Below are 21,210 nucleotides of genomic sequence, written 5' to 3'. Positions count from 1 at the left end.
GTTAGGACCTCCCTTCCATAGTGTTGCTCCCAATCTGATTCTTATGGTGCCTTCTATTTGTCTCGTAATCGCGACTTGCAGCTCGGGTGTGACGTCACATCCGTCTCGTAAAACGAGTGACCCCCGGGTTTTTCGTTCTATTTGGCACACAGCAAGACGAGTCGGAGCTCTGCTTTCTGCTCAAGAATCGGCATTGTTGTCATAGCAACATGGAGCGTCTCTAGCCAATTTCAGCGGCACAAGCTACAAAATAGGCGGTATTTAACACATGATAAGACTGTAACGACATGCCTATAGGTAACAGTATACAGTGCTGTGTGTACGACTTCTTCATTTGGTTACAACAAAAACATAAGTGCTTAAAATAGTAGAAAACCACAATGTTTACTTATGTGATGCTCGGAGTAGCCATCTTTGTTACTGAACTCGGTGTCCTCTTGAGTTCAGACGAGTTGACGAGTCGTTTTTACGACCTTGGGGGCGTGCTATTTGCAACTTCCGGTTCGTAACTCGGAAATCCGACTCGCAGATCGAGTCGGGTGGACAAATAGAAGGCACCATTACCCCCCCCCCCTCCCTGGAGCAGAGGGAGCTATGATGAAAGATTGATCAATAAGCAGACTCATCATACACACCGTCCTCCTCACGGTCATCCCAGGCTAACATAACCGCTCACCAGATGGGAGCAAACGTCTACGTGCTAATGAAAGCGCGCCGGGTTGAGAGTGTGTGTGTATGTAAGGACCCTTCGATATCACTAAAGCATCAATCCTCTGGAGGAACTAAATCAAGATGAGTGTTACTGAGGTCGACGTCGAGGAACTCAGTCCTTACAGGACGGTCTACCTGTCTAGATGAGCAAGCCTTCGGAACCATTTCTCTCGTGATTTATCTAAAACATCCATTACCGAAATAATTCATCACACTTTGTTGTGCTGAATCAGCTTTAGAGCGCTTAGCGTGAACGCATCAGAAACACACGATGACGATGGCAAAAAAGCACTTTTGGGCTATGTGGAAATACACTTCGTTAATGGTCCCATCATGGCATGAAAATCTCACTTTATGAGGTTTTCTAACATTAAGTTGAGTTCCCCTAGCCTCCCTATGGTCCCCCAGTAGCTAAAAATTGCGTTAGGTGTAAACCGAGAAGTAGGTATCTTGCTCCGTCTTTGAAAAAAGGATAGCTGAAACGCGTCCAAGTACTGTATTAGGGGCCCACTAACACCTATATATTAAAGCATCCATAAAATAGCATGCCATGGGACCTTTAAGTACTCAAATGGAGATTCACTGTCACGTTGTCCACAAACTCTGTACCTGCTAACGCACCACATGACTCCCAAAGACCAAATTGAAATACAGCCATTGTTTACATCCTGGCAGGCGCATGCTAAATGTTTTAGGCTGAATCGGCACAAGGAAGTAATTTGGGCCAATTATTTTGTTAACGGATTTTGTAGTGAAGCCAGGAGAGACGGTAGTGATGGTTTGATCACCTGGACCGATGTGCTCCTGTGCTCAAGTTGTCTTCCAGGGTCGCGAGTACACACCATTAAAGACCATGTGCACCGTGCCTTGGCTTTATATTCATCAGTCCATTCAGCTTGAGCTGGCCTGGAGCCCTGTGGTTGCTGATTGGTTGCAGGAGAGCAGTGGCGGAGCGAGACACTACAGAACACCTCCATCTACCTTGTCCTTAACCCCCCACAACCCACTTATCAACCTGGACCGCAGGGGCCCTGGACAAGGTGAGGACCTGCCGCCCCGAGGCTATGGCTGTCGTCCAGGCCCTGCGTGCCTCAGCCTCTCTGCATCTGCATCACCTTCGGGCCAAACTTGTTCTCTTCACAAGCTGTGTCAAAAACAGCCTTCTCTGTAATCTGGTGCAGACTCTTGTAATGCTGAGACAAGCCTCTGGGTCAATATGTAGGAGTCACAAAAACACAAACAAATACAAGAAATGCCTTTTTTGTTGCCTTTCTGAGTGCCTGTCTGTGTCTCCCTGGCTATCTCTGCCTGGTTCCTTGTCAACTTTCACTCGCAAATAGAGGGGGATTTAAGCACTATAAAATGATACATCCCCCTAGTTTTATTTGCGTGCAAAGAATGATGTAAATTATTCTGAACTCAAAGTGGAGCGAGACCGTGTCATTCAAAAAAAAACACCTCATTTACATGCAACGGCAGCTTTGCTAAAGAAACCGCCCGGAGTCCAACGGAAGTGGACCGCCCAGAGACGGCGGCTGGACGCGTCGTGTCTGACCAGAGGAATATCCGCCGTGCCCTTCAGGCAGCAGGCCAGGATAATGGGATGGTGCCTGCTTATCAGTCAAGAGCAACCGCAGCCAGCCAACCCCACCCAACATGCACACACACACACACGCAGCACACAGGCACACACGCAGCACACAGGCACACAGATTTAACTTTTAACAGATTTAACAGATTATCTTTTCTTCATTTCAAAAGGAAGGTGTCGGCACACCAATAGCCTGATTTAGGATATTGCATTTCAGATTTTTTTTTGTTGTTGGTCAAAATAGGCGAGTGTTATGCTAAGCCATGCTCAGTGCTCTATAATTTTAGATAATATGAAGGGGAAAGCTGGTATAATTGCAGATAATTCTAGGAAATCGAGATACATAATATATATAAGATATAATAGAATATAAAATCATGCTAATGCAGCTGTACTGTATTTGTGTTTTTAATAATATGATCTTCCATCCATTACAAGGGGGTATAACTATAACTACAGTATTGAAACTTAACTTACTAAACTCTTTATTGGCCTTGCCACAATACATTAGAAAACTCTGCAACTGCTGTTTGAGCAATGGACAACAACTGATCAACATGAGGACGATAACCACGTGGAAATCTGCTTCAACCATTCAGTAGATGCAAGGCAACCAAACATACATTTTTCACAGAGGTAAAACTTGATGATGATTTCAGTAGGTTGATATTTCCAAGGTAGGTAAAAAACAATAAATGTAAATTAAGACAAGGTGAACAAGAGATGACAGCCGTGCAATGACTAATGTGAAGTCTGATGTGTTCGTTCGTGCTCTCTCTCTCTCTCTCTCTCTCTCTCTCTGATATGTGTTGGAGAAATGGTTTGCCGATGGTTTGGCTTTAACAAAAAAAAAATGTGGGTACAATAGGATTTTCCGGCAGAGCCTTAGAGCTGATGCAACTGAATGACACAAGAGGACAAAGAAAACTATTACATTTTCTGGCACATTTTATATTATGGAAACTAAGGGGGGTGAAGAGGATAAACAGAAAGCTTTATTTTAGTGTATCCAGATGTTGTTTGCCAGTGCTGGCGTGGGCACCCTTGTTCAATTTAATTCCAACTAACTCTCTCAGTAACAACAGGCCTCAGTGAGAGAAGTCATATGCTGGGATTTTTCCTTGGGAACAGAACAGTCCTTATGTACACTGGTTCAATCCTGCTTATTTCTGAGTGACAGGCCTTTGGAGAACTGTGAGAGATCAAAGCTTCAAGAAATTAAATTGTGCACTTTAGGAAATTACCACTGCACAAAATGTAATTACGACACACTATCATAAAATGTGTCTGACTGACGTTCAGCTTGGACACAGTGATTAGTGTTTGTATTTAACTGTCTGTGAGCGCAGTTGGATTCCTTACTGGTACTAATTAATTATGGGTTGTTCACTCTACAGATGGTGGCAATAATGGAGCTGTCACCTACAAACTGTTTCTCTGCAGAAATTTTAATAATCATCTCCCCAGAGTTTCTGTCAAACACTTTATCCTATGTGATCTCTGACCGGCTGTATTCAAACCACCCAGATTTATCTCCATATTTAAAGTTCCCTCACATAGCAGCAATCTAAAAAAAAAAAGACAAATACTTGCCCTGAACTAAGTACGTAAACGCCTAGTTGGCAGACACGTCATCCTGCTGCCTCCATCTTCCCCTTCTTCCCATTCCTCCACCCCCACCAACCCAGCCAGTCCCCGGTTACTATTAAATGGCATTTCATACTCGTCATACTGCGTCTCTGTTCCAAGAACCCTGAGATACATCACTCAGAGGACAACGCGGTCCTATGAAACGTACGTACAATGATAGGCGGCCAATTTAAGACCTTCCATCTCACACACACACACACACACACACACACACATACACACACTCTCTGTGAAGTGTGCTAAGCAGAATTTCGCCCACCACCACCACCACCCCAGCCTCCATCTGTTTTGGTTCTGCTCTGTATTGTTTGTAACCTACACAATGTGTTGAGATAGCTGATGGGCCCGTGGGGCATTGTGCGGTGCCCCCCGTTGTCAAAAATGACACGCTTCAAATCCGACAGCAGGGAGCACCAGAAAAGAGTGGCCCCGTACCGCAAAACTCAAGTGTACAATCAGTTCATGCAATAAATGGTTGCATCAATGACGTGAGTGATTTCTGATGGGAAGTACAGTAACTGTAGTACAAGGCCATCCTTTCTTCCCTCTAAACGACTCATACTGGCTTCCAACACAGCTATGAACTCTATAATTGAATAAGTGTAGCTCTTCAGCGACAAACATCATGAAAATACGTGGGGGGAGTGTGAAGTGATAGAATGATCAATGGCCATGCACACACACACACACACACACACACACACACACACACACACACACACACACACACACACACACACACACACACACACACACACACACACACACACAAAGAAGAACAGACTACAGATATGACAGAAGATGTATGGGAAGAACATTGACTTACCTGTGCAGCAGCAGCAAAAGACAAGAAGAAAGAGGACCAGGAGAAACATGAAAGAAACAGAGAAATACGTCAACAAATCTGTATTTGTAATCACATACACACAAGCTGTCAGAAAGACACATGCACACACACACTCACTGTCACACACACACACACCCAGACATGCATGGCGATAGTACTGCATGCTGTACAAAAGAATCAGTGTCCTTCAACGGTTAACTAGATAGTGACGATGCGTGTGTCTCTATTCCTACATCAAACACGCACCACTGGACAGACACTGCTGGGAAATGAGTTACACTTAGATGTAGAGAGACCGATAGAGGTAGAGAGGAAAGAGAGAGGTAGAGAGGAGAGAGAGACAGAGACAGAGGTTGATACAGAGGGAGAGAGACAGCAAGAAAGACAAAGAGAGAGAGACCACCAGTGTAAATGGGTTCACACTGCTCAAAGCTTTGAGCAGTGTGTTTATTTAATTCATTGTCTCCATTTCTGAGAAGGTGTGTGTGTGTGTGTGTGTGTGTGTGTGTGTGTGTGTGTGTGTGTGTGTGTGTGTGTGTGTGTGTGTGTGTGTGTGTGTGTGTGTGTGTGTGTGTGTGTGTGTGTGTGTGTGTGTGTGTGTGTGTGTGTGTGTGTGTGAGGACAGTAGGAAGATGTAAGTCATGACCTTGGTCAATGTGTGCTGCTTGGCGTGTTCTCATTATAATGTAATTGAAGCTGCATAGACGGACTGAGTTGAGTTTGATTAAAGTCGTCAGGTGTCTCTCTGTGTCGTGCACGCAAACACACACAAAAACAAACGCACACACTTAAACACACACACACACACACACACACACACACACACACACACACACACACACACACACACACACACACACACACACACACACACACACACACACACACACACACACACACACACACACACACACCATGAGACCACCAGTGTAAATGGGTTCACACTGCTCAAAGCTTTGAGCAGTGTGTTTATTTAAACAGACACCTTCTATCTTAGGTAAATAAAACAAGAATCAAATGAACCACATGAGCCAGTCGACATCACACCTACTAGGTGCTCTTATTAACACTCACATACACTCGGGTTTTAATTTCATTGTCTCCATCACAGTCGGCAGCACGACTTGCAGTCTTCGAAAGGGTCGGAGTTTGCGTTGAGGCGTCAGCTTGATGACAAAATATATATATGTATACATATATTTTGTTTAGCCAACTGTCTGTCCTCGCCTAAGCTTAAGGCTCATATCACAAGCCATACTAACATGGGATGTTGCGTTATCTCGGCGAGATGAGCGAGATGGGACCTGGAAATCCAGACTAGACAGTTGGTGCTTCCCAACGCAATTAGATCACAACAACAAACAATTAAAAATACCCATAGACAAGCCAAGTACCCCTGTCTCTCCACGGTGTCGGTGGAGGACACAGAGAGTCCCATTTGAAGTCATTAGAAAGTCAATGAGCGAGAGCCACAGTGAGTCCCACTTGAAGTATGGATTGCGCTGCCATGCTGGTGATCTTCTAAAACCAATCCGCCAATTCCTTCTGCTGCCTGACCGGAGACGGAGTGGTGTTGGTCCGTAGTGTCTCTCCGTTAGCGGCTAGCGGCCCGGAAGATGGAGAGACCCTTCTTCAGGTGTTCAGGGAGGAATTCTTCCCTGACGGGAGCTGATTATAAACACGCATCCTGCCTCAGACACAAGGGACACCTAAGCGTGGGTTCAATTTGACAGATTTCCGCTGCATTATTTCATATTGGCGGGTTTCTTATTGGTTAAAAATCAATGATATCATGAAATTTGATTATCTTAAATGGATGACAATAAACTTATTTTGGCTATTTGCATCGTGAAACTGTGCCAAGATGTTGGGCTGCAGCAGCTGACTGAGTGTAGAACAGAGCCCAATGCCAATCAAGACTAAGGTGGAAGCTACAACCGGCTAGCCTTCACAGTGTTATCAATAAAAGAACAAGGCACAGGTTGAAATCCCCTGCTGTGAACAGAATGGATGTGCTGGTTAGAGTTAGAAGAAGCATCTAATTAATGTGATAGTTGCAATCAATAAACCATGACACCTACACCAACGACACCTACCCCCCCCCCCCCCCCTCTGAAAATATTGTCTTTCTTGTTGTTTGTCGAACTGCTTGGAACAGATACGGACTGGAATGGCCAAGTAGCAAAAGGAGGAGATATCAAATATATAGTATCAAACCCCAGAATAACAACATCACCCTTGTCCAACCGGTCTCTACCTTACGTCTCTGTCTTAAACAGAGTCCATGCAAAAATAGATTCAGGGGTCCCACAAGTCCACTCGTAACCTCTGCAGATGCCTATCGATTTCTGAGAAGGTGTGTGTGTGTGTGTGTGTGTGTGTGTGTGTGTGTGTGTGTGTGTGTGTGTGTGTGTGTGTGTGTGTGTGTGTGTGTGTGTGTGTGTGTGAGGACAGTAGGAAGATGTAAGTCATGACCTTGGTCAATGTGTGCTGCTTGGTGTGTTCTCATTATAACGTAATTGAAGCTGCATAGACGGACTGAGTTGAGTTTGATTAAAGTCGTCAGGTGTCTCTCTGTGTCGTGCACGCAAACACACACAAAAACAAACGCACACACTTAAACACACACACACACACACACACACACACACACACACACACACACACACACACACACACACACACACACACACACACACACACACACACACACACACACACACACACACACACACACACACACACACGGCTGCTCTCATTAGGTGTGTCTTTCTCTCTCTCTTTCTCTGTGTCTCTCTCTCTCTCTCTCTCTCTCTCCATTCTGGCTGCCCTCTTGATCTCACTCGCTCACTCTAATGGAGGCCGCACGACACAGAGAGAAGCAGCGCTCCATGTTTCTGCATTAATTAAACAGGTCTCCTGCAACCAACAAATACACTCCGTTTGAACATCCGTCCTCCTGTCTTCCCTCCGCTAACAAATGGTGCTTTAACTACCATATGTATCACAGACGAGAGAGAGAGAGAGAGAGAGAGAGAGAGAGAGAGAGAGAGAGAGAGAGAGAGAGAGAGAGAGAGAGAGAGAGAGAAGGGTAAAAAGTGCACTTTTTAATTAATCCCTTGTACAGTAACAGAAGATAAATAGACAGTTGACTTCCCTGTTCCTCATGTTCTTTCAATACATAGTTAATGTTATCAGGGTCATACCGAGAAGATGTTAAGAGAGAACATTGTTATTGGTTGAAGGCTAAACTACTTAAATTAATGTATACTTAATTAGTGTATTTATATCAAGACCAAACTATTAACAGACATCATTTGATATTTTAGGTAGGATTAAAGGTTATTTCAGCAGCCAGTTTATTCAATGTGTTGAGTATAAACTTGAACCAGACCAATCAGGCACAGCCAGAGGCATTTTGGCCAATGGAAGTTGTCATACATGGGTGCCCACACACACACACACGTAAACACACAAACACACACACATCAATCAACACAGGATACTCGATCGATACTCGATAACTCTACGAGGACTCAACTCTTTGAGGTTTCATGGTGGAAACTGCAAACATGACCTTTAAAGAGGGATTCCTACTTCACACCATGTGTACCATGTGTGCCATCACAATCAGTGTAATAGCAAGATAATTCAGCTTTTTTCCAGCTGGCTCAATAAACACACACACACACAAACACACACACACACACACACACACACACACACACACACACAATTACAAACACAAACACATGCATAAACTCCAACACACTACTTTGCCTGGGCAGTGACGGTCCACATCCAGCTGTTCCCGTGACAACAAGAGCGGGAAGGGGGGGGGGGGGGGGGGTGGATCTACTGAGGATGGGGGGGGTCATACAGGGCCAGTGAACTTGGCTGAACTGGAATGTCATTACCAAGGGTTCTGCAGCACATTGCGTTGCTGAGTTGCTGTGGTACACTTGCCAATTGTATTTGACCCAGGCGGAAAATACACAGGCGGACCGCACAGGGCCGATCGAAAAAGGTTCCATGCCAAGTCCAACGCATTCTCCCCGTCTCCCTAGCTAGCGATCAGCCCGGAGCCGGGGGGGGCTGTGGCGCTGGAATACCGTATCATTGTGAACACTGTGAATGCAAAACAGGGGAGGGTGAATGTAAAGAGCATGCTAAGTAGGGCGATGATATATGTAACATTACAGATCGGCGCTCACTTGCGTCGGGGGTTCAACACTGGGGGCCAGTGTCGGGGGTCTTCCTCTCTGCCTCGTTAAGACCAGCCCGGCGGAGTGACCCCGCTGCGCACATCGTCCGTGGGGAGCTCGTGGTCTCACTGCACAGACACACCGCTCACAGATTTACATTCACACTTGTGCAGCCGTTCCAACGGAGAGAGCTAATCAGCTGTTTAATATAGGCTTTTTTATAATGCACTAAATTCTCTCTCTGTCGCCCTCCTCTTTTTTTTTTTTTACTACTGCTCACAAGGGAGGAGAAGCAGCAGAGGAGGGAGAAGCCTACTGAATTATTGACGTGGTCTCTCTCTCTCTCTCTCTCTCTCTCTCTCTCTCTCTCTCTCTCTCTCTCTCTCTCTCTCTCTCTCTCTCTCTCTCTCTCTCTCTCTCTCTCTCTCTCTCTCTCTCTCTCTCTCTCTCTCTCTCTCTCTCTCTCTCTCTCTCTCTCTCTCTCTCTCTCTCACACACACACACACACACACACACACACACTCGCACATACACGTCCGTGAGCAGCAGGGAATGAAAACGACCATTTCAATCAGGCAAGTCTCATTAAACCATGCACACACGCACGCACATGCACAGGCACGCACAGCTCCCTGAGCAGGGAATGAAAATGACCAATTCAATCAGCTAAATTTCATTCAATTATAAACAACAGAGAAGGAGAGAAAGCGTGCCTACGAGAAAAGCGTGAGTGAGGAACAGGCAGACATATATAAACTGATGGTAGCACAGATACAATGTAACCATCTTACACACATACACATGGGTGCAATGTTTGCTCTTTATCTGAATTGGAAAATATTGATTGATGGGCAGACTTCTTCTGAAGCCATCGCTATATGTAATAGGAAAGGAAATGCGCAATAGTAGTGTGTGCACACATGCACACACACCCACACTAAAATGCACGAATAAACAGACTAAGCTTGGTCAGACACCCTTTCTGGGGTGAGTATTGGCTTCCTGCTGGATGACTGACGGGCCCCCAGGTGCTCATTATGGGATGCTAAGTAGGAGATAACACTGGCCACTGGCCAGTGGAGAGACAGAGGACTAGTTCCTTGTTCTGGGGTGAACACCATGAAGCGAGGAGGAAGGGCTGCCAAAAGCGCTTCTTTTTGTTACCAATAGCGGTTGTTTGTGTGTAGTGTTGTTTGGGTGTGTAGGATGTGTTGTTTGGGTGTTGTTTTGGTTTTCGCTAAACATATGGCAGTTGATAGATGTTAAGTTTGCTACATGCCTACGATAATTACAATGTCGATTCAACGTTAGCGACTACTATTAGTTTGGGCGAGAACATGCTAAGTAAGTAGACGTTGGAATTATCAAAAAACATATAGCAACCATTACAAACAACACTTGCCATATGTTTAGTAAAATATTATATAATGCCATATGTTAAGTGAAATATTAATAATAAATAAATAATATTAACTAAACAACATTACTGGAGAAGAAGCATTTGTTTTAATATTACCACCTTCTGTTCTAGTTCTTAAAAGTACTTTTTTCAGGTGTCACACAAGTTGTTTTAAAAAACAAATAAATAAATAAAATAAATAAACTTTCTGTTTAACAACGATTAGTTTTAAAGGTTCATGCGACCAAAATATTATTTCAGTACAGTTTCACCCCTTAATCCCACGTCCCCACGACATCCACCTCCATACCTCCGCCACTGCATCCACATCTACCTCTACATCTACCTCTGCATCCCTCCATCCTTCCATCCACCCACCATCTTCTTTAAAATCTCTCCTATTGTCTACCTCTTCATCATTTCCGCCACCCCATCCACACCTCCTCCTTCATCTCTTCACTGCATCCATTCCCCCCTCCACATCGCTCCATCTAACCTCTCCATCTAACCTCTCCATCTACCTCTCCATCCTTCCCTCCACCCCTTTCTCCCACCAAAACATCCATTCCCCCCTCTACATCGCTCCATTTACCTCCCCATCCCTTCATCCTACACCTCCACATTCCAATCTCTCTATCCATGTCTGTGTCAAGGGGGACAACAGATCCTCATCCCTCTTCGGCCATCTGTGTGATTCAGTTTTTACAGAAGAACTTGGAACGAATACGTGCCACACCAACAAAATAGCTCCAAGTATTGGACTGTGGAGAATGAGAGAGAGCGAGAGCAAGAGAGAATGTATCAGAAAGGCCATATTTTCCACACATCCCCTGTTCTGCAGACAGGTGCTCTGCATCCACCCAGATTGTGAGCGACATGCCCAACTACGTGCTTGATATTTGACACTGACATTATGCCACTCTTATCCATGACTATCAATCCATTATCTTGACTTTTCTTTCATCCCTGATGAAAAGGCCAAGTACACCCAGCAAAACAAATAAATAATTGAGTAGATCAATATGTGAGATGTGAATCAAAGAGAGACATCAGCACTAGGTGGACCTGGCTGGGATAAGATCCGTGCTGAACATGGAGGTTTTTTTTGCTTGTTTGTTTTTCCAAGCAGTCTAATTTCACGTTTGCTTGTGTTCCATAAACTTGAGTAAAACGGTTTTGCCGTCAATATTTGAACGTGTCATTGAAACCAAAACGGTCTTGTTTTTGTTTAAAACATACTAGTATGTCTTGCCATTTTATGATTACTAAAATTATACCATAATTTGCATCAAACAGGTGCAATCCAGCAGAGAGCATCCGGTCCCTGCACTACACTTAACCTGTACCATATTCACGCAAATTGTGGATTTTATAAAAGTTTTCCCTCGCCATTGGCTTATCTCCTTTCTGAATACACTACATAACACACACAAGCAAACACAAACACACATGAACAAAGACACACACACACAAGCAAACACAAACACACATGAACAAAGACACACACACACACACACACACACACACACACACACACACACACACACACACACACACACACACACACACACACACACACACACACACACACACACACACACACACACACACACACACACACACACACACACACACACAGGATGCTAAACACTGATTGAGGTGTAATCAAAAATGAGAATTTGCAAACACCTAATTATATTTGTCTGCTGAATAGGACTATTAAGTTAGTCGATCATGTTTGAATTCATGCCAGAATTCCACTGGGAGATAATCAACTAATGGAGGTCAGAATTGGAGCAATTTTTTAATTCCCTTTAAGTCATTTGAGTTCATCTTTTATTACTATAATTGATGCTTGCTGAATGAGCTGTATGCACTTCAAAGACATTTGTGCCAGATCATGTCTAGTATTTCTATGCAAATAAAACATCTTCCCATGACTTAATTAAATGGAGGATTTGATTGATTCATTTAATGTGAAATGTAGTCAAATGTGAGAAAGAGCTTTCACCATCAGTTGCTATTTGTAAAGCACATTTACATTTAGTAAAAGGTGTAATTAATTTATGGTACAGTATTGGATGGAAGCATCATGGCAGAGAGAAGCATGTTGTATGTAATAACATATGTAATAAATGTAATAATGACAGCCGTGTTCAACAGTAATGCATTTTACAGGTCAGACGCAACTACCACATTGAAATGAAACAGCAGAGAGCATTGGAATAAAAAAAATCACACAGTCTGTTATCAAATGAACATCTTAGTGGTTTTAGCTTTCAAGCACAAATCATTAGAGCCACGGTGAATTGAGACACTGAACATCACGCTGAATGCTTTTCCTTCTCAGTGGTAGACTGATTCACTGATTCACTGCTAATGTTCTGTTAATACAAAAATGTGTGTGTGTGTGTGTGTGTGTGTGTGTGTGTGTGTGTGTGTGTGTGTGTGTGTGTGTGCCTGTATAAGTATGTCTATGTATCTGTGCATGCAGTATTGTGTGTGTGTGTGTGTGTGTGTGTGTGTGTGTGTGTGTGTGTGTGTGTGTGTGTGTGTGTGTGTGTGTGTGTGTGTGTGTGTGTGTGTGTGTGTGTGTGTAGGTGTGTGTGCCTGTATAAGTATGTCTATGTATCTGTGCATGCAGTATTGTGTGTGTGTGTGTGTGTGTGTGTGTGTGTGTGTGTGTGTGTGTGTGTGTGTGTGTGTGTGTGTGTGTGTGTGTGTGTGTGTGTGTGTGTGTGTGTGTGTGGTAAACAAAAATAAATGTAGAGAACAGCACATAGTTCGGCTCATGCACAACAACAGCTCATTAAAAACATGAATAGCTCAGAGAAAAAGCTTCACAACGATAGCACACTGACAACACACCGGCTCCTTCAAGAGGCTTGATGAAGATTACCTTCTAAGGGTCTAAGGAATAAGTAAGTAATGATATCCAATTACCGATATGGTGATTTCTTTGATCCATACAAACCTTGCACTCAGAAATTCAACAATAAGGAGGAAAACATGATCAAAGAATCAAATAAATCAAGAATGTTCTCTTGGTACTGATCTCAAATTCACACCACATCGCCTCGCCCTCCGGTCAAGCTCCCCACCCATTGGTTAGTGACCTCGCTGACCCCAACCTTTAAGAGGGCTCTGATCACATCAGGGCCCCAATGAATGCTGCCAGGCACAGTAAATCCACTGAGTGATCAATTGAGCAGCTGCAGGGTGAATGTGTGCATGACATGAGAAGAACAAAAGAGAGGAGATGTGATGTCAGTGGGAAGTGAGAGATGAGATAAGGGACAAGGAGAAAAGTAGAAAAGAGAAAAGGAGGAGAGAGGAGAGAGGATGACAATAGGTGCGTCACCGTTCACCTCGTAACTTAACTGCAAAGTTTGTGTAAAGATACATCCAAAGATACATCCATTATACTGGAAATAAGTGTGTGCATGTGTGTGTGAAGGTGACTCCAGAGTGTCTATGATGCTGCTCCGGCGAACACACACACACACACACACACACACACACACACACACACACACACACACACACACACACACACACACACACACACACACACACACACACACGGTGAGCCTTGAAACTCCTACCGATACATCTTAAGTATCCAAATATATGATCTGGTTATACTGGCTTGTTGAGCCTGTTCAGACATATGGTCACTCACATGAATGAACATGAATGAAACAGAACTTTAAAAGACATTAAAACACCACCAAGCTTAGCAGAACTCTCGTCACTACTAAAGTTTGTTGCACTTATGTCTGCCCGGAAGTTCATGAGTGAAATGCACGCAGATTAAGCTAGTTAATTGAATGTAGATGGTTCAATAAAAGGTTATTTGCGCCGTACCATATTTCCCATTAAGCGCCCGCAGGCTAGTTGTTTCTCTGCAGCATTTTACTGCAGAGAAACTTGCCAACGGAAGCAGGCCTACGTTTCCATTAAGTTGATTTAGTGGACCCTTTACACAAATTGTCAATAGTAAAGTTACTTCCTGTTCCTTTTAACAATAGGTCGTTTTATTTATTTTATTTTTATTTTATTCTCTGTCGCAGCACCAGCAAGGTCAATGTATATTGAATTGATTAGTTGTGTCTGTACTGGTCTAAATAATAGACTGCTATACCAAAATCAAACCCATAATCAATGTTACAAACTACAACTGTGTTTCTCCTAGTGGGTAAAGGGTTCATTCTCAACATCTGAGATCCACATCATCAGACTACTTATCACTCTCACCTGTCCCACGTTCTCATCACCTTCATCAAAAATAATGGCTGAGGTATCGGTATAGATAACATGTTTGTTTGGTTTGAGTTTATATAAGACACTTGAATATTTATAACAAGAGTTACCTTTAAAATCCATCTTCACCTGGAGGACACAAACTCACTCATGCTCTAATATATGCACACACACCACGACACATGTAATTGTGATTGATGGATATAATAACATTTTTAAGGCAAAAGCACCGGATATGATAAGAGTTTGACAAAACAACAACAAAAGGTGAAATGGTGTAGGAATTAAATATTGAAATACTTTTCTCTCTCTCTGTCAATCACCATTTCTCCCCCTCTCTCTGTCCCCCCCCCCCCTCTCTCTCTCATCAATATAAACAGTACACAAACACAACAACAGAAATGGTACAGGAACAACCACTTAATGAACAGACCACCTGGGGGCCGAGGCGTTACACTCACACATATATCTGTGGTGGCACAATGGGCTCACACATACCGCAAACACACGCACACACGCAGACACACACACACACACACACACACACACATGCGACCGCACACAGACACACACACACACACACACAAACACACCATTCCATACAAATAGGTTTTCCTGACAGAAAACAAGGATGTGGGGAACGGCTTCTCTTTTCTGTCACCACTTCAGAGTGCAAGGCAAAGGAAATGGAGAAGTGTGTGTGTGTGTGTGTGTGTGTGTGTGTGTGTGTGTGTGTGTGTGTGTGTGTGTGTGTGTGTGTGGGACGATCTGTGTATTGAGAGAGATGGGACACTTTTCAGAGGAACAAACAAACAATCAAATAATGGGACTCCCCACACATACAACAGCTTTTCTACCACTGTCATCAGAGATCAGAGATGGCCGCCCTGTAACGTCAGTGACAGGCTTTCCATGGCCATTACCGTGAGAGGGGAGAAGAGGAAAGGAAAAAGAGGGGAGACTAGGGCATGAGAGGAAGAGTAGGAGGGGAGCGGACGGGAGGAGAGGAAAGGAAAGGAGGTGAGCGGAGGGGAGGGGAAAGGAGAGGAGGAGAGAGGAGAAGAGGGGAGATGAGGCGAGGTGGGAAAGTTAGGTGAGGAGAGGAGGGGAGGGGAGAGGAGGTGAGGAGAGGGGAGAGGAGAGGAGGGGATAAGAGGCGATGGGGAGAAGAGAGGAGGTGAGGAGGAGAGGAGGCAAGGAGGGAGTTGAAAAATGGCGTCAATATATTGATTACCCCCTGTGACTGGCTAAAACAATCATTACACTATTAAAATATCCCCCTCGTCAATAAACAGTCTTTTCTCCCGTGACAGTGACACAAGTAAGCAGTTATTTATTTATTTTCTTTTTCTTTTTTTGCCATATTTATACAGATCAAATAAACACAATTGCCGCAGCACCAGATGGTATTTCAGAGTTTCTTTGAACTGCATGCTCATATACTGAGTAGTCTCAACATTTGTGTGATGGGACAGGAGCCTCGGAATATCCTTCCTCATATTTTTGCATATCTTTTTTTCAGTCTGAACGTAAGAATGGCAATGATAAATGAAAATCCCTGTTGATGCTATTGTGCAGGTGGTTAAGCTTACTGTTTTCCATATCAACAATCCATCACAGAATGAAGGATAGGCCGCATATGCATGTATGTTCTGTGCACTGTAGGACAGACACACACACAGAGAGACAGAGAGACAGAGACAGAGACAGAGACAGAGAGAGAGAGCTCGGAAGTGGGGGCTGGTTGCTCAACCAGGGGGTCAACATACCCCCACTGAGTATACAAGGAAGGAAGACAGTTACAAAGACATGCATAGCATAAATATGTGAAGATGGTGGGGGAAGATCTGAAAGAATCATGAGATGAAAGAAGTGAGGGAGATGCCTATTTTATACTGTTCACATTGATGCCAAGTGATGGGGGACGATTTAATATTGGCATATTAAAAAAAAGGCAGTAAAATTTATTATCGTTTGAACTTGAACAATATCACAAAAACCGATATTTCAATAAATAATGTACAAATGTTTGGTATTGGTTCAAACAGAGAGTCGCTGGAGAAGGAAACTTAATATAACTGCCTGGTACCTTGGGGGAAATGCTCTGTGGATCTACACACACACACACACACACACACACACACACACACACACACACACACACACACACACACACACACACACACACACACACACACACACACACACACACACACACACACACACACACGAGCCAATACCAACTCCCATCACAATTCCAACAATCAATATCAGCGCAGCAGCAATAAATGTGCCACGGCCAGGCTGGTAATCTAAGCAGGAGCTTGGGCCTCATGATGGTGGTAGGAGCATGACACTAAATGATCTTCCATCAGCTCAGAGCTGCCTGCTTCTTCCAATGGAGGATTGGGTTGGGTTTGAGTGGAGAGAAAGACGGTAGAGACATCTCACTAAGAGACAAACTAATGTTTCAATGCAATGTCTGCCCATTTGTTATTGAGTCTGTGCAAGGATGCGTACACGTAGGCTTTGGGCAGCACAAGACAACCGGGTATCTTGTGGCTTCTGATCAAACAACAAAGCCACCACACTGTTCTCCATCCTGCATCTCCCATTACGACTCTGTAAGGGACACAGGGTGGACCTCAGAGCTTCCCAACCCGGAACGCTGTGAATGATATGATCATTTGTGATCATGTTCAGACATCCCATGAAGTCACACACTGACTCTGGCGTCCTGATTTCAGAAACCAGCAAGAACAAAATAAGGATTGCAAAATAAGCTCATGGTGAAAGATGAAAGTAAGACCTGAAAGACTCAGGAGAGAGGAAGGGGGGGGGTGGAATATCCTAACAGGTTTTCCAGGCAGGAATAAATCAAGTCCAAATCAATTATTTGCCTATAATGCAGCCAGCTGGGGTGCCTACGGTCAAATAGAATAGATGTCCCACTCTCTGGTTAACACAAGCCTGTGTATGAAGGAGGGGGTTGGATCCTTTGTGATTCTAGATTAGATTGTTTGGGTTGAGATACTGTCAGGATTTGATAACGTAAGGGTGTTGGAAGTTATTTTCCTGTGAGCCTTGTAGCTGCGGCTATCTCTCGGGTTTGACCTTCTCCCATAACGTGCAGGCAGAGAATTTCTAAAGCAGGGAAGCCTTTTATTTCGGTCATCTTTCAGGCTTCTGTGTGTCTTGGGGAGAATCCTGGTGTGTTTATATGGCTCCCATAGGTTTTATCCTGGCTCTCGTTCAGTTTGTTTGTTTGTTTGTTGTGTTGGCCTGTGCCCATGCTAAAGCTCTTAATTTCCATGGTCCATTGAAAACCAAGTCCTTTTCTTTTGTGTAATCTTCTAGTAGCTACTTATTGGTGTTGAGTGTTGAAAGAGACGCGTTTTGAATTTTATGTTGCACGCCTTTGCCTCAGGCAAACATAACACATCTTCCCTGTGCCGACTATCATAAGGCAGTAGGCAGCTTTTCATGCACATATAGGTACCTACGCAGAAACACACACACACACACACACACACACACACACACACACACACACACACACACACACACACACACACACACACACACACACACACACACACACACACACACACCCTCACACTACGCTGCGCCATCAGTGAAAAGTAAAACATCCACCACCTTGTGAAACTCACATCTTTGAATTTGTTCCAGTATCCATCCTTCTCAGAAGCACCGCGGAGCCATTGGTCGCTGTCCGGCGCGTGGCGGGTGTTGGTGCCGTGGCAAGCCGGTAGGCTGCTGAGAACGAGGGTCACGAGAGGCAACACGGAGACGCGCATCTCCTGAGGAAAGAAAACAGTTCGGTCATGTGATGCTAACTGAAGCAAAACTAACTCATATGACTAGCCGTTGTGCCGTCTGTGAAGGGTTCAAAGCGGGAAACGTTAGTGTACCTCGACAACATTCAAACAATTAAGGTATCAGCGTCACTCGAGCGTGCACCTGCTCTTTGTTACTGAAGCAAGCAGAACAAACACCGGTATCTAATATATGTCCGCATACCTTTTATGGTCCGTCCCCGAAAACAATCTGAATGTGTCTGTAACTCCCGTGGAAAGCAGTGGCACAGCTCGGGACCCCCAGCTGGAGATGACGTCGTGTGACTGGAAGCGTTTAATGTGACTGGCGCGGCGGGAGGGACTCTCGCCTCACCTCCTCCCCCCCCCCCCACCCCACTTCAGTTTGTGACTAGACTCCGCCCCTTTCTCTGTCTCTCACTGTTTCTCTCTCTCCCTCTCTCTCTATGTAGATATTTCTCTATATATATATTCTTTCTCTCTCCTCACTCTTCACCCTCCACTCTTTTCACTCACACCCCTCTTTCTCCATCTCTCTCTTGCCTCCCCTCTCTCTCTCCATCTTTACTTTTTCTCCTCTCTCTCCCCCCGTCTCTCTCTCTCTCTCTCTCTCTCTCTCTCTCTCTCTCTCTCTCTCTCTCTCTTCCATCATCATCTCTAGCAAAGTAGTGTTCATTGGATTTTCAACAGAGGTAATTGTGGGGAGTGTGTGTTGTGTATTAATGCCCACTCGATAACAAGCTTGGGTGAATTAATCAACAGCTGCGTTTAACACTCATGCATTCCACACCGGAGCTTAAATCACAGGGTTGTTAACGTTTAATTATAATGTGCCAGCACAGGATTATTCAGATTTAAACAAACTCAACACCTCTACAGTACCGGGGAAAGCTAACTCACGTCCCCCACCTGGACAAGAACCATTTCTCTGAAGATCCCACTCGGACTGAAATGTACGGCGTGGCCCTGATAGGTACAGGCGTAGGTGTGAGGCTGGAGGTCTGGAGGTTCAAATGGAGGTGTGGGCGTCAGATTACGGCAGTGTACTTTATATACCCGCTAGTTAGCATCTGAAACAACCTCATTACAAGGACAGCTTTTTTTACCCTGCTCCTACAACTTAACCAAATATATATATATATATTTGAATAATTGTGTTATGCTGATGGAAGACTCAAATTGCTGCTTTTACAAGGCTGTTAATGGTCAGGCAAGTGGCCCTGGGTCTGAATGATTTAGTATACAAAATATAGCTTAGTATTATATCATTATAAATATATGCAGAAGACGAATTTGCTATAGGCTCAAGGCTCTGTGCTTGAGCAAGTGAGCCTTGAATGAGAGATGCACCGTGCTTAAGATTTCAGAACAGATCTGCTTTTCATTCCAGAGAGTCTGTCAACAAAAAAAGATTAAAATAACCATTTATTTATCCTATACTCCAGTATAGACTAGTAGTCTTTCTAGTTTGCAACAAAATAATAAGAAATCGGATAGTGGTCCAAATTGCCAGCGTTGGTTAGAATCCATCCTTGGGCACGGTTGGCATACGTTTTATTGCAGAATAAAACCCTAGAATAAATAAACAAAATAACGAAAATCGTAATAAAAAACACGAGCACGTCTGTTCTCCTCAGTAACTGGAAAAGCTTTAGCTCCTCTGAAGATCCTGAAGGAAGAGCAAAGCCACAGCCAGATTTGAATGAAATAATTCAAATCACCACAGTGAAACCGAAACAGATGAATGGAGGAGTATTCCTGGGGGGGGCGATTCAACCCTGTGTGACAGTCGGGCAGATGGAACAAGGGCAACAGCTCAGGCCAAATGAGAGGAGCGGCGTGGAATTATGATGAGAGGCTCGTACACCAGAACCACCGCCAGTCAGGGGAGACAGACTGAGGCATTTCTGAAGACTGAAGTCATGCCTTTGAGCGGCCTGTTTTTGGTAAATCTCCTCTGTGTCTCCCATTCCGTAGAAAGCGTCTGGAGGAGAACCCAGCGATGGTGTCCAGCCCGTCTCGTACCGCCTCGTGCAGCACTTCTCTTCAGCCGGCCGGGCCGGTCGCAGGGGCATTTCAAAGCCAATCACAGGCGTGATGCTCATCCTGGGGAAGGCTGAAGAAATAGCCTCCTTTGCTCTAAAACTGCCTGAGGTGGCCAGTAGCTAGGGCTTACACAGCGACTGATCAAAAGGGAAGGGCCTAGGGAGATTTATATATCGGAGCTCGTGCTCATATGTTATACAAATGCATTTTTGTTCAGAGAGAATCACAAAAATATACAATATATCTATTAATCAGTGTGTGCAAAACCATCCGTCTGTATCTGCTTATCAGACAAAAGCTGAGCATAAACTGTCAACACAAACCAGAAATAAAGAGGCGGCAGGTGCTAAGGAATGACATGGAGAATGGGCTGCCAGAGAGAAAGAAAAGGCTTCCTAAACCATCTGGGGGAAGACACAGCGTCTTACTGCTTGTCACGCCCTTCCCATTCCATTTCTTTCCCCAGCCCCGCCCCTCAACTCCATCCGCTCTGCTCATCTCAGCCTGGGGTTGGGTCGGACTGTGTGACGTGGCCCATGATGATTGGTATGCCGTGCTTCAAGAGAAACCACCCCCAAAACCGGTCCTGGGAGGCCAGGTCACACAGAACACCGGCCGTCGACCGGGTCCCCTTACTCTAACTCTAAGTGAAAATGTAAAAC

The 21,210-nt window shown here is 44.4% G+C and overlaps 1 protein-coding gene across 1 annotated transcript in view; it reads right to left on the bottom strand.

Annotated features, from left to right (window-relative positions):
- LOC311344741 (testican-1-like) overlaps positions 1-19,426 on the bottom strand; it is a gene marked incomplete at both ends in the record, with an annotated part of 33,120 nt that extends 13,694 nt beyond the window's left edge. The window contains 2 exons of the mRNA XM_084469091.1: positions 18,338-18,487; positions 19,403-19,426. Coding sequence (XP_084325217.1) covers positions 18,338-18,487; positions 19,403-19,426 — 174 coding nt within the window. The remainder of the gene's footprint in view (positions 1-18,337; positions 18,488-19,402) is intronic.
- Between the last annotated feature and the right edge of the window lie 1,784 nt (positions 19,427-21,210).

The sequence above is a fragment of the Micromesistius poutassou genome (assembly GCF_964030765.1).
Source record: "Micromesistius poutassou genome assembly, chromosome: 6".
NCBI classification, from domain to species: domain Eukaryota; kingdom Metazoa; phylum Chordata; class Actinopteri; order Gadiformes; family Gadidae; genus Micromesistius; species Micromesistius poutassou.
Note: the sequence above shows the minus strand (reverse complement) of the source record. Positions and strands in the feature narration are given on the sequence as shown.